At 41.6% G+C, this 13,431-nt stretch overlaps 1 protein-coding gene across 2 annotated transcripts in view; it reads right to left on the bottom strand.

Annotated features, from left to right (window-relative positions):
- Nucleotides 1-2,405: 2,405 nt before the first annotated feature.
- LOC307164519 (interferon alpha/beta receptor 1a-like) overlaps nt 2,406-13,431 on the bottom strand; it is a 33,912-nt gene continuing 22,886 nt past the window's right edge. For both annotated transcript variants that reach the window (XM_079881447.1, XM_079881448.1), the window contains exons 5-7: nt 10,663-10,810; nt 9,946-10,103; nt 2,406-4,483 (exon numbers count right to left, since the gene is read on the bottom strand). In XM_079881447.1, the coding sequence (XP_079737573.1) occupies nt 4,169-4,483; nt 9,946-10,103; nt 10,663-10,810 (621 nt within the window). In that variant the 3' untranslated portion in view covers nt 2,406-4,168. The remainder of the gene's footprint in view (nt 4,484-9,945; nt 10,104-10,662; nt 10,811-13,431) is intronic.

Genomic DNA, 13,431 nt, shown 5'->3' with positions numbered 1-13,431 from the left:
TGCTCACACGTTACAATTTCCGGTTTGGTTATAGTGTCATTACTACAAATGTGGGAAAAGGGATGAGATGAGAGTGCGCTTGGAACATGCCTCCAGAGATTTGTCTTATTATAGGGAGTTTGCATTCGAGATTGTTTGTGGACTGTGCTTTACTGTAAGAAAAAAAGCATGAATATTACATAAATGAATATCAGGTCCCACGTCATGGATTACATAATCAATTGTTTCGTTTAAAGACATTTCAAGCTTTCTTCAGATGTATTTCTCATGTATGTGAGGCATACACTGAGTTTCGGTTAATTTATGATGAGATGCGCTCCAGTTCATGTGCAATGCAAGTGACCACGGCGCGCCGGCACCTCCATGATTATATTGTCTGCTATATATTTGGTTCTCATTTATTAAATACAGGCAATTGGTTGATGAAAAACTGATTAAAATTAAGATACAATTTATAAAAAACGAAATTCACTTTAAAGAAAGGATTTCTACACAACTGACCTACTGACCCTGACAAGATCTTCCAAGTCTTTGCTCAGGAAGGGGATCATGAGAACATCTGTTTGGAAAGTTTATTGAGATGGACATGAAGAAGTGCAGCTTTGGTACAGTTAGGTCTGTTCTGGCCTAGTGTCATACGGATGAAGATACAACAGAAAACACCAAACAACAACAACAACAACAACAACAACAACAAAACATATCATTTGAATGTTTACAAACTCTAGTTTTCATATTTGGTGTCTAATATTCAATACGATTTACATAGGAACAATAATGTAAAAATTTGCAACAAGAGTATTTTCAGAATCATAAGGCATGATCAGACCTTTATTTTGAAATAATGAACATGATCAATCATGAAAGATTGTTAGAAACCTCAGTTTGTTTTGATGTCAAGAGTTCAAAAAATAACATCCATTCTAATTTGAGAAAAAAGGGTTTTTAAATATAAAGAAAAACCATTCTCCATTTGTGACATGCCTGTGTTCTGTCTGCATGTCTTTTGAGTGTTAGTTAGAGGTTGACTTCATATCTAATACTGCCATACCACGTCTCAATCTACTTCATAAATTGTAAGAAGTTTATGGAAATATTTTGTTAAGATAACTCATACCATATCTGAAAAAGTCCTTATGTATTCACCGATAGAGCCTGAATTGGTACTGCGCTCAAACAAAATCTTACTAAAAGCTCACTTTTTGAGATATCAACAATATTTTGAACACAACTTGCTGTAAAATATATGTATTTTTGGCTTACCTTGAATTTGTCCAGAACTGGGAGCAAACGTTCCCTTTTCATACGTGGTCCAGGGCCGGACATGGAGGTCGAGTTGATTGTTTATTGTTGCTTTGCATGTTCCGAATCGGCAAGTGTGTGTATGGTGTTGTTTGCAGAACTGACTTCAGCCCAATGAGTACCAGCCTGTGAAACACCTGAACACCACGATCCAGTCCAACATCACCAGTCTGTGATCCAGCAGGAGTTATGTAGTGCAGACAGGAACGACTCCACTGAAGCCGTACTTTTCCGAATACCGACGTGGCGTCGGTGCTTTTCCGATTTTATATGGGACTTCACTGCTTTAATTCCCATCACCCCAAGTTTAAAGGGTTTTTGGCACATGTTGCAAGTCGCCTCAAACTCGTTTCTTGCACCAGCTAATCGTTCTCTATACCTCACATGATCTTGGAGCCAAATCGCACTGAACTTGCATTTACCCATTTCTTCTCCGGTCTTCCTTTCGCCAGCAGGAGACAGACGTAATACGCTGCCGACGGAAATACAGCGAACAAGCAAATCAACAAAGAAAGATACTAAAAATCATATAAAGCTAATTAGATAGTTTTAATTTGGTAAAGTATTAAGATATATCTAAGTCAAAGTGTCATCTAAAATTTAAGACCTCTAATAAATAAAAATAAGACTTTTTAAGACAACGCGGGAACCCTGTGACGCTTCCGCACCAGCGCACGGATTCCAGTTAACTCTTTCCACTGCAGTTTTTATTTATTTATTTATTTTAGAAAAGTTGCCAGCCACTGCTAGCATTATTGATAATTTTCACAATTTGATTATGTACTCTTTCAGAAGATGTGTAATAGCGCCCCCTGCCGTATAAGAGTGAAAACATGGACTGCTGGGAAATCCTGTCAATGGCGGCAAAGAGTTGAATATCTGGCTGATCAAAGCTTGAGCGAATACAGCAGCAAACCAAAAGCCTAAAGCTCGTGAACGGCTCAAACTGAAATTACTGCAGGAGAGATCGGTGTACAAGCGCAACAGATGTAATGAGAAATACAAACAGGTTATTCTTCTTGCCTTCAGATATTACACCGTTCCTTCTTAAACATCTGTTATATTTCACATTCAGATGTGGAAAACTGACGCCTCGTTCTGTTTATGTATGTATGTCTTTATTGTCTACCTAAATAGAAAATTATCTTTGGCTCACCAGCACATAAAATAATAATACAGGCATAGTAAGAAAAACAAGAACAAAAACAAAACAAACACACAGAACAGCTTCACATTACATAGATATAAAAATACAGTTCATGTCACTGTCATTTGGCTTATTGATCACTTGCGGAGTTGATGTATTTAACAGCGTTTGGAATAAAAGACCTCTTAAACACAGTTAATTCGCCAGAGGGATTCAATAGCGCTGGACTAAATTCAAGGGCTCAGACTGACTAAAGAGAGGGTGAGAACTCTAGAATAATCCTCAACGCCGCCTTTGCCCTTTCAGCATAAAAAGCTCTGAGGTCTGCCGACTATTTTACTGGCCATTGACACAATTCAGTTTAAGTGATCAGAGATGAAACCTTTGTACACTCTCTACAATAGATTTGTACACAAGTTATAAAATATGCTGACTAATTCCAAGGCCACTAGGTTGTCTAAGAAGAAATAAACGCGGCAAGCATTTTTTTTTTAAATTTACTCTGGATAATGAAGCTCACATGTGAGTCCAGAATTGAGCCATGCTATTTAAAATTCTCCACAATTTCAATTTATAGGCTGGATTATCATGTCTAGTTTTGTGCACATAATTATTTTGTCTTTGCAACATTCATTTCTAATTGGCTGAAGTGACACCAAGTTTCAAGGGCCTTAGTTAGAGTTAGTTTTGTCCAGTAGGCCAAGACCATATCATCAGCGTATTTAAATAGTCTGAAATGTTCCTCCTTAATCATAAACTCATTAGTAAACGAGAAAAGCACAGGGGAAAAAGCCTGTGCATAAAGTGAGCACTTCTGACAGGATCCCTCGAACACAGACCGTCTGCGGACGGCAAGAGTTTCTAATCCAGAGGACTAAACCTGTATTAACATCAAGATCAACTAGCCTTTTCATGAGAATGCGTGTCTTCACTGAAGTAACTGTATTAGGCAGGGTCAGTACAGCATCATCTGTTACTCTTATCATCAAACTGAAGTGGATCTGACCTCGAGGGCACAGCTGAAATTACATGATCAGCCAAAACTTGCTTCTTAGTTTTGCACAACATAGAAGTTATTGCAATAAGCCGGAAATCATTTAGCATAACCGCGCCTTGCTTTTTATGCCACAGGGATTTCCATAGTTTTGCAGTGTACATGTGTCCAGAAGAAACTGGAACAGCCTTGAAAAACTCCTTTTAATTGAGGAGTCTTGAAGACGATGGGCTTTAACCCATCAGGTCTTGTTTAACCTCAGTTTACCAAGGCTTGCGATAACCTCAGCTTTATTAATGACTATTGTTGTGAGGTTCTCCACATGCTGTAGAGCCTCAAGCTGTTATTATAATTACAAACAAATGCAGTAAGAGTAAAAATAGACAAACATTTGAATGAATAAATCCTTCCTGGAGCAAATATGCATGTAAACAACAGGAACAGGGTTTTAACAAACACTTCCTAGTGACAGAATCTGAAGAAGAACAAGGAGACTGCACATGATAGAGTCTATTTTAATCTGACATTGGGTGGAGATGAGTGTGAAGCTAACGAATGGATGAATAAAGATTCTATAAGAATCATAAAGAATCTGCATGCTTAAATACAGAAATGAAAATATGGCTGAAATGACAAACACACAAAGGTTTCACATGTACAATAAGATGATTTGAATGGAGAAAAACAAGTCTAAGTCAAGTCTGTTTGACTGTCATGTGTTTGTGTTAAGCGCAGATCTCCAGCGTCCCATCATGCATCTCTTGCTTGTGCTGCGTGTCTGTCTTGCACCTGTGGTCAGTGTGTGTGTCAGTGTGTGTGTCAGTGTGTGTGTCGAGACTGGAGTCCTCCTCTGTTGAGTTGAAGCCGGAGTCTCCACTGCCGTGCCGGCTGGGAACGCTGGTGTCCTGATCCTCAGGGATGGAGATCTGGATGTCCGGGACTGTGTCCGTCTCAGCGCTGATCATGTCCAGCTGATCCCACACAGAACCGGAGCATGGAGGAGGCAGAAGATGCGGCGTCTCCGAGTCCGACAACCAAAACTGAAGACACACAGAGAGAACATGTTTTATTCCAGAGCAAGACTAATACTCTCTCATTGGATGGTCTAACAGTCCTTCATTAGATGGTCTAACAGTCCTTCATTGGATGGGCTAACAGTCCTTCATTAGATGGGCTAACAGTCCTTCATTGGATGATCTAACAGTCCTTCATTAGATGGTCTAACAGTCCTTCATTAGATGGTCTAACAGTCCTTCATTAGATGGTCTAACAGTCCTTCATTAGATGGTCTAACAGTCCTTCATTGGATGGTCTAACAGTCCTTCATTGGATGGGCTAACAATCCTTCATTAGATGGTCTAACAGTCCTTCATTAGATGGTCTAACAGTCCTTCATTAGATGGTCTAACAGTCCTTCATTAGATGGTCTAACAGTCCTTCATTAGATGGTCTAACAGTCCTTCATTAGATGGTCTAACAGTCCTTCATTAGATGGTCTAACAGTCCTTCATTAGATGGTCTAACAGTCCTTCATTAGATGGTCTAACAGTCCTTCATTGGATGGTCTAACAGTCCTTCATTGGATGGGCTAACAATCCTTCATTAGATGGTCTAACAGTCCTTCATTAGATGGTCTAACAGTCCTTCATTAGATGGTCTAACAGTCCTTCATTAGATGGTCTAACAGTCCTTCATTGGATGGTCTAACAGTCCTTCATTGGATGGGCTAACAATCCTTCATTGGATGGTCTAACAGTCCTTCATTAGATGGTCTAACAGTCCTTCATTAGATGGTCTAACAGTCCTTCATTAGATGGTCTAACAGTCCTTCATTAGATGGTCTAACAGTCCTTCATTAGATGGGCTAACAGTCCTTCATTAGATGGGCTAACAGTCCTTCATTAGATGGTCTAACAGTCCTTCATTGGATGGTCTAACAGTCCTTCATTGGATGGGCTAACAGTCCTTCATTAGATGGGCTAACAGTCCTTCATTAGATGGTCTAACAGTCCTTCATTGGATGGTCTAACAGTCCTTCATTGGATGGTCTAACAGTCCTTCATTAGATGGGCTAACAGTCCTTCATTAGATGGGCTAACAGTCCTTCATTAGATGGGCTAACAGTCCTTCATTAGATGGTCTAACAGTCCTTCATTGGATGGGCTAACAGTCCTTCATTGAATGGTCTAACAGTCCTTCATTAGATGGTCTAACAGTCCTTCATTGGATGGTCTAACAGTCCTTCATTAGATAGTCTAACAGTCCTTCATTGGATGGTCTAACAGTCCTTCATTAGATGGTCTAACAGTCCTTCATTGGATGGTCTAACAGTCCTTCATTAGATAGTCTAACAGTCCTTCATTGGATGGTCTAACAGTCCTTCATTAGATGGTCTAACAGTCCTTCATTGAATGGTCTAACAGTCCTTCATTGAATGGTCTAACAGTCCTTCATTGGATGGTCTAACAGTCCTTCATTGGATGGTCTAACAGTCCTTCATTGGATGGGCTAACAGTCCTTCATTGGATGGGCTAACAGTCCTTCATTGGATGGTCTAACAGTCCTTCATTGGATGGTCTAACAGTCCTTCATTAGTTGATCTAACAGTCCTTCATTAGATGGTCTAACAGTCCTTCATTAGATGGTCTAACAGTCCTTCATTAGATGGTCTAACAGTCCTTCATTAGATGGTCTAACAGTCCTTCATTGGATGGTCTAACAGTCCTTCATTGGATGGTCTAACAGTCCTTCATTAGATGGTCTAACAGTCCTTCATTAGATGGTCTAACAGTCCTTCATTGGATGGTCTAACAGTCCTTCATTGGATGGTCTAACAGTCCTTCATTAGATGGTCTAACAGTCCTTCATTGGATGGTCTAACAGTCCTTCATTAGTTGATCTAACAGTCCTTCATTAGATGGTCTAACAGTCCTTCATTAGATGGTCTAACAGTCCTTCATTAGATGGGCTAACAGTAAGAAGTCCACTGCTTTAATCTACCCTGCTGGTAATGACTGCATGAATGCTCTTCTCCAGGTCTTGCTCAGACACATAAGATCTGATTCCTGCTGTTTGAGTTGGTAGAATTCAGGATCACTGACTTCATGATAAGTTTTTAGACCCTGGTTCACCTTTATCCTTCTGAAATCATTCTAATATGATGATTTGATGCTCAAGAAATATTTATGATTACTATCATTGTTGAAAACAGTTAATATTTTTATGGAAACTGTGATGCCTTTTATTCTTCGGGATTCTTTGAATAGAAAGTTGAAAAGAACAGCTTTTATTTGAATGAGAATCTTTTGTTTTTTTTGATCAATTGAATGCTTCAGATATGTCTGGTTTCTGCACGGCGTGAGGGAACTGGAAGTGGTTAAGCACCTGCTCGACTGGAAACACAACATCTGCAGCTGCAGGCGACCGGTGAGAGACAGCTCGCGTCACACAGCTTTGCTCTCGCATTTAGATCAGACCACCAAACCACATGCCATCACAAACCAAATGACACGCTAACTACAAAGCTTTCATAATCGTTCTAATTCTAAGAGAACAGTGAGTCCCCAGCACAACTGTAACAGTAACAGCACAGAGAATCACTGTCAGAACAGTTTTTTCCAGCCGATGAACGATAACATCACTGACAGTCAGAATCTATCCTTCTTCAAAGCATTTAAACAGCAGAAGACAAAACTGCAGCACACTTATAATAAACAATGTGATCATCCGCCAATGTGGATGCTAATATAGTTATCGATATCATTCTTGGTGTGAACGGGCCTTTAGCCGGGTGTGAGAGCTGAGCGAGTTTCTAATGGTTACTCTTAGGGGTCTGAATTCATTGCTAACAATTCAGAAGTTTTATCATCCTGTTTTCATTTAGAAGGCTGTAGTGTGGATAACAAATTTTAATTTCCAGGCTGTAAAGTTACAGAACTCATTCACTGATGAAGAAAGCACAGCCTCAACTCTTCGGAATCTCAGGACCTTCAATCACAACGATATCAGAAGCATCCTAACACCACAGCTAACACAGCCTGGTTAGGGAACCGACCTACCTTCCCTTCAGGACATAAATACTGAGTGATGCTGAGAAAAGGCTTGGCTAAGCGTGTTTGGGAAAAGGTGCTGTAGTATTAAAGCAGGCTCAGAGATAACTTTCCTTAGGACATCTGAGTATGAAACAGCACAGTCTGTGTTCTGGATCTGTGTGTGTACACAGCTGTTATATTGTGTAGCTCTTTGTTTCTGCAAAAAATTAATACATAATAATAACTAACTATTTGTATTGATTTGATTTGTATTACCTTCGAACTGTACATTTCTGGCATATGGACGTTACTTGGACACAAAGTAAAATAACTAAATTGCAATGTAAAAACATGCATATGTATTGTGAAAAGCGCTACACAAATAAATGTCAGTTGAAAATGGAATACTTCACCACTGTCTGTCATCAACTATGTTTTAGAATCGGTGCAAGACACTGTTAATTAGGACAACAGCACACAACTGGATTTGATTAATCAAATCTACTCATCTCCACAGATTCTGATAACCAAATGCATAGATCAAGGGCCTCTCTTAAAATACCAAATAATCAAATCAAGTGTGTGAGGGGTGTTGATACAGGAAAAGCAATGACATACAGATGAGCCCTATATATGTCCCATATAGACGACCCATAAAGACAACCCCTACAGACAACCCATTAAGATGTCCTGCATAGACAACCCCTATATCTGGCCCCTATGCATGTCCCACATAGACGACCCCCTATAGATTTCCCCTATAGATTTCCCCTATAGATGTCACATACAGATGACCCAAATAGACAACCCATAAAGATGTCCCGTATAGACAATCCCTAAAGATGGCCCACATAGACAACCCCTATAGATGGCCCATATAGACGACCCATAAAGATGTCCCGTATAGACAATCCCTAAAGATGGCCCACATAGACAACCCCTATAGATGGCCCATATAGACAACCCCTATAGATGGCCCATATAGACGACCCATAAAGATGTCCCGTATAGACAATCCCTGTAGATGGCCCATATAGACAACCCCATAGAAGAATTTTACTAGCCAGGTACAATATCAAATCAAATGATCTGTTTTTACGAAAATCATCAAAATCTCAGAAAGTTTAAAGCTATTGAGCTACCAGTAATTATTATGTTACTGCCATAAAAATTGGCATGCTGTATTTTCTTATATAAAGGAACAATTTGAAGGGTTAAGAGCATGACAATTGGATACTTTAAAAATAAGGACCACCCTAATAGACAACCCCTATAGATGGCCTGTATAGACAATCCCTATAGATGGCCGATATAGACAACCCCTATAGATGGCCTGTACAGACCAGTGGTTCTCAACTCCAGTCCTCGGGACCCGCTGCTCTGCACATTTTGTATGTCTCCCTTATTTAACACACCTGAACCAGATCATCAGCTCGTTAGGAGAGACTCCATGAACTGATTTGAGTGTGTCAGATAAGAGAGACATACAAAATGTGCAGAGCAGCGGGTCCCGAGGACTGGAGTTGAGAACCACTGGTATAGACAACCCCTATAGATGGCCGATATAGACAACCCCTTTAGATGGCCGATATAGACAACCCCTATAGATGGCCCATATAGACAATCCCTATAGATGGCCGATATAGACAATCCCTATAGATGGCCCATATAGACAATCCCTATAGATGGCCCATATAGACAATCCCTATAGATGGCCCATATAGACAACCCCTTTAGATGGCCGATATAGACAACCCCTATAGATGGCCCATATAGACAATCCCTATAGATGGCCAATATAGACAATCCCTATAGATGGCCCATATAGACAATCCCTATAGATGGCCCATATAGACAATCCCTATAGATGGCCGATATAGACAATCCCTATAGATGGCCCATATAGACAATCCCTATAGATGGCCCATATAGACAACCCCTATAGATGGCCCATATAGACAACCCCTATAGATGGCCGATATAGACAACCCCTTTAGATGGCCGATATAGACAACCCCTATAGATGGCCGATATAGACAACCCCTATAGATGGCCCATATAGACAATCCCTATAGATGGCCCATATAGACAACCCCTATAGATGGCCGATATAGACAACCCCTTTAGATGGCCGATATAGACAACCCCTATAGATGACCCATTTAGATGGCCCCCAAAAGATGTCCCATATAGACGACCCTTAGGCTACATCTCTCGCATAACTCTCGTATTATGTATTTTTTGTCATACTGACAAGTTAGAACAGGTAGTAAAAATGTGCTCAATTTAATTATGATTCAACAGAAATGCTTCTCTGCAAACACTGTCTTTTGTCTTAATTCCTGGAGAAATCTGATGTATTTTGACAAACAGTTAATCAATGCATAACAACTAACTGACACATCTTTATTCAAAGGTCATTGAAACCTTGTGATATCATAGCATGTAACAAAGAGTATAAATGTTTTTACCTCCTGAATGTGAGGCGGGAGTTGAACATTTGGGTAGAAGATGCTCTTGAAGGACTTAAACACCTTGTAAAAGCTAAACCACACCAGCAGCCCCAGCAGGAACCACACCCCCAGCGACAACAGGAAGTACAGAAATATCTGCCAGTACGGAATCAGTCCTGAAATCACACACAGCATTCAGTCTCTACACGTCTCACACTCATTCATCTGGGCTGGACTAGCCATGACATCTGAAGCATAGATTCTGCCTTATGATCCATAAATGGTAGGTTATAAATATCATAGATATTGCTGAATAACCATATGAATGATGTAGCTTAAGAGAATTACATTTATTAAATGAATCATGTTTCTCAGAATGGCAGCCTTTACTAGGTAAAGGTGCAGTGAGGGGTAAGTTGTGTCACTGGAGCACCATATTTAGTTTTCACTTCTATGGCTGTATGTTTAAGAAACATTTGAGTGTGGGTTGTTCATTAACCTTTTATTGAACCATGAGGTTAACATGACACGTGACTCATAAATGAAAACTGTTATCAGACATGAAGAGTTATTAACAACCATATATGACTCTTGTTGATTTCACTGGAAAGCAAACTGAACTCAGCGTGTACGTGTGAGTGAGTGAGTGAGTGAGTGAGTGAGTGAGTGAGTGAGTGAGTGAGTGAGTGAGTGAGTGTGTGTGTGTGTGTGTGTGTGAGAGATGGATCTGCTGACCTTCAGTGCGTGTGCAGTGTTTGTCACTGAAGACACTTGTCTTGTTGTAGAAGTCATAGCGACTCTGAACTCTGACACAGTACCCCGTCCATCGGTCCAGCTTAGGCAGCGTCACCACATTATTCTGCGTCTTCAAGACTTCAGCCTTCTGCACAGGCACAAGAGGAGAGGGAATGGGTTAGCTATAGCGGGAATGCTATACTTCACTCAGCAGTACCATTATTATCCTTTTTAATATTATTATTGTTGGTGGATTAATGGTCCAAAAATCCAGTGACATCCACATATTCAGACTTCTGGACCTCAGTGTTTGTGGAAATAGTTTTAAAGTACTTTAAGAGAGAAGAATCTGGATACAGATTAGAAACAAACATCTTTCTAAAGGACGTGGTCATCATGCTCTTAAAAGCACTTCTGTATTCCTTCAGTCTCAGACATGATGTTGACATCAGAGATGTCAGACTCTACTAGTCCACATTAGATGCCACTTTCGGACACTATCGGTGCATCCCAATTCGCTTACTATACATCCTAAATAGTACTTGAAAATAGAATAAGTACGTCCCAAATCGTAGCATGTTGAAATGAGTATTCCCAAGATACACGGATGGTCTACTATTTCTGGTCAGAATCCAAAGTGCAGATTGATGCACACTTTAACGGCTAATATCACCAACAACCAATAGCGCGCAGGACGAGGATTCGATTAGAACTACAAACACGAGTGAAAAGTGTTTAAAAAAAATCTACAGACATGAAGGACACGGGAGTCCGGCGGTTAAGCAGAGAGGTTTAGATAAAGCGGTTTGAGTGATTAATTATCAGTATCTAACCTGACAAAAATGTATTTATTCAGTGTTGTCCACATTATATTTCATCTGCAGCAGCATTGTGAACTTTTGTAAAGATATGTTTAGCCATTAACTTTTAAATGCATCATTATATTCAAATTGCAAACACATGAGAGTCTCCGTATGAAAGACCCATGACTAGCAGATCAACATGCTGCAACATTTCTCTCCGAAATGGTAGGAAATTAAATTTAGATTGAATGGATGATTTTAACTGTGGCAAGATGATTGACTGGGCAGTTTATGGTGACAGGATCCACATAACAAAGCTGTCCGTTAAAGATGAAGAAGTTTGTCCAATAGATTGACTACTCTTTTGCAACACACTCAAAAGTATGTACCTTTTCTTCACAAAAAGAGTACATACTTTTAGGGTGTAGTATAGTAGGCAAATTGGGACGCAGCAGAACTGTCCTGCAGAGTTCAGCTCCAACCCTGCTCAAACACACCTGCACCAGTTAATCAAGATCTTCAGGACCACTAGAGAACCCCAGGCAGGTGTGTTTGATCAGGGCTGATCACTGCAGGGCCACTAGAGAACCCCAGGCAGGTGTGTTTGATCAGGGCTGATCACTGCAGGGCCACTAGAGAACCCCAGGCAGGTGTGTTTGATCAGGGCTGATCACTGCAGGGCCACTAGAGAACCCCAGGCAGGTGTGTTTGATCAGGGCTGATCTCTGCAGGACCACTAGAGAACCCCAGGCAGGTGTGTTTGATCAGGGCTGATCTCTGCAGGACCACTAGAGAACCCCAGGCAGGTGTGTTTGATGAGGGCTGATCTCTGCAGGACCACTAGAGAACCCCAGGCAGGTGTGTTTGATCAGGGCTGATCTCTGCAGGACCACTAGAGAACCCCAGGCAGGTGTGTTTGATCAAGGCTGATCTCTGCAGGACCACTAGAGAACCCCAGGCCGGTGTGTTTGATGAGGGCTGATCTCTGCAGGACCACTAGAGAACCCCAGGCAGGTGTGTTTGATCAGGGCTGATCACTGCAGGACCACTAGAGAACCCCAGGCAGGTGTGTTTGATCAGGGCTGATCTCTGCAGGACCACTAGAGAACCCCAGGCAGGTGTGTTTGATCAGGGCTGATCTCTGCAGGACCACTAGAGAACCCCAGGCAGGTGTGTTTGATGAGGGCTGATCTCTACAGGGCCACTAGAGAACCCCAGGCCGGTGTGTTTGATGAGGGCTGATCTCTGCAGGACCACTAGAGAACCCCAGGCAGGTGTGTTTGATCAGGGCTGATCACTGCAGGACCACTAGAGAACCCCAGGCAGGTGTGTTTGATCAGGGCTGATCACTGCAGGACCACTAGAGAACCCCAGGCAGGTGTGTTTGATCAGGGCTGATCACTGCAGGGCCACTAGAGCAGTGGTTCCCAAACCTGTCCTGCCGGCACCCCAACACTGCATATTTTCTTTGTCTCCCTAATCAAACACACCTGATTCAACTCATCAGCTCATTATCACATGGGTTAATGAGCTGATGAGTTGAATCAGGTGTGTTTGATCAGGGCTGATCACTGCAGGACCACTAGAGAACCCCAGGCCGGTGTGTTTGATCAGGGCTGATCTCTGCAGGACCACTAGAGAACCCCAGGCAGGTGTGTTTGATCAGGGCTGATCTCTGCAGAACCACTAGAGAACCCCAGGCAGGTGTGTTTGATCAGGGCCGATCACTGCAGGGCCACTAGAGAACCCCAGGCAGGTGTGTTTAATCAGGGCTGATCTCTGCAGGGCCACTAGAGAACCCCAGGCAGGTGTGTTTGATCAGAGCTGATCTCTGCAGGACCACTAGAGAACCCCAGGCAGGTGTGTTTGATGAGGGCTGATCTCTGCAGGACCACTAGAGAACCCCAGGCAGGTGTGTTTGATCAGGGCTGATCTCTGCAGGACCACTAGAGAACCCCAGGCAGGT

Source organism: Squalius cephalus (genome assembly GCF_949319135.1).
Source record: "Squalius cephalus genome assembly, chromosome: 9".
Taxonomy (NCBI): domain Eukaryota; kingdom Metazoa; phylum Chordata; class Actinopteri; order Cypriniformes; family Leuciscidae; genus Squalius; species Squalius cephalus.
This window is presented reverse-complemented; position numbering and strand designations above follow the sequence as displayed.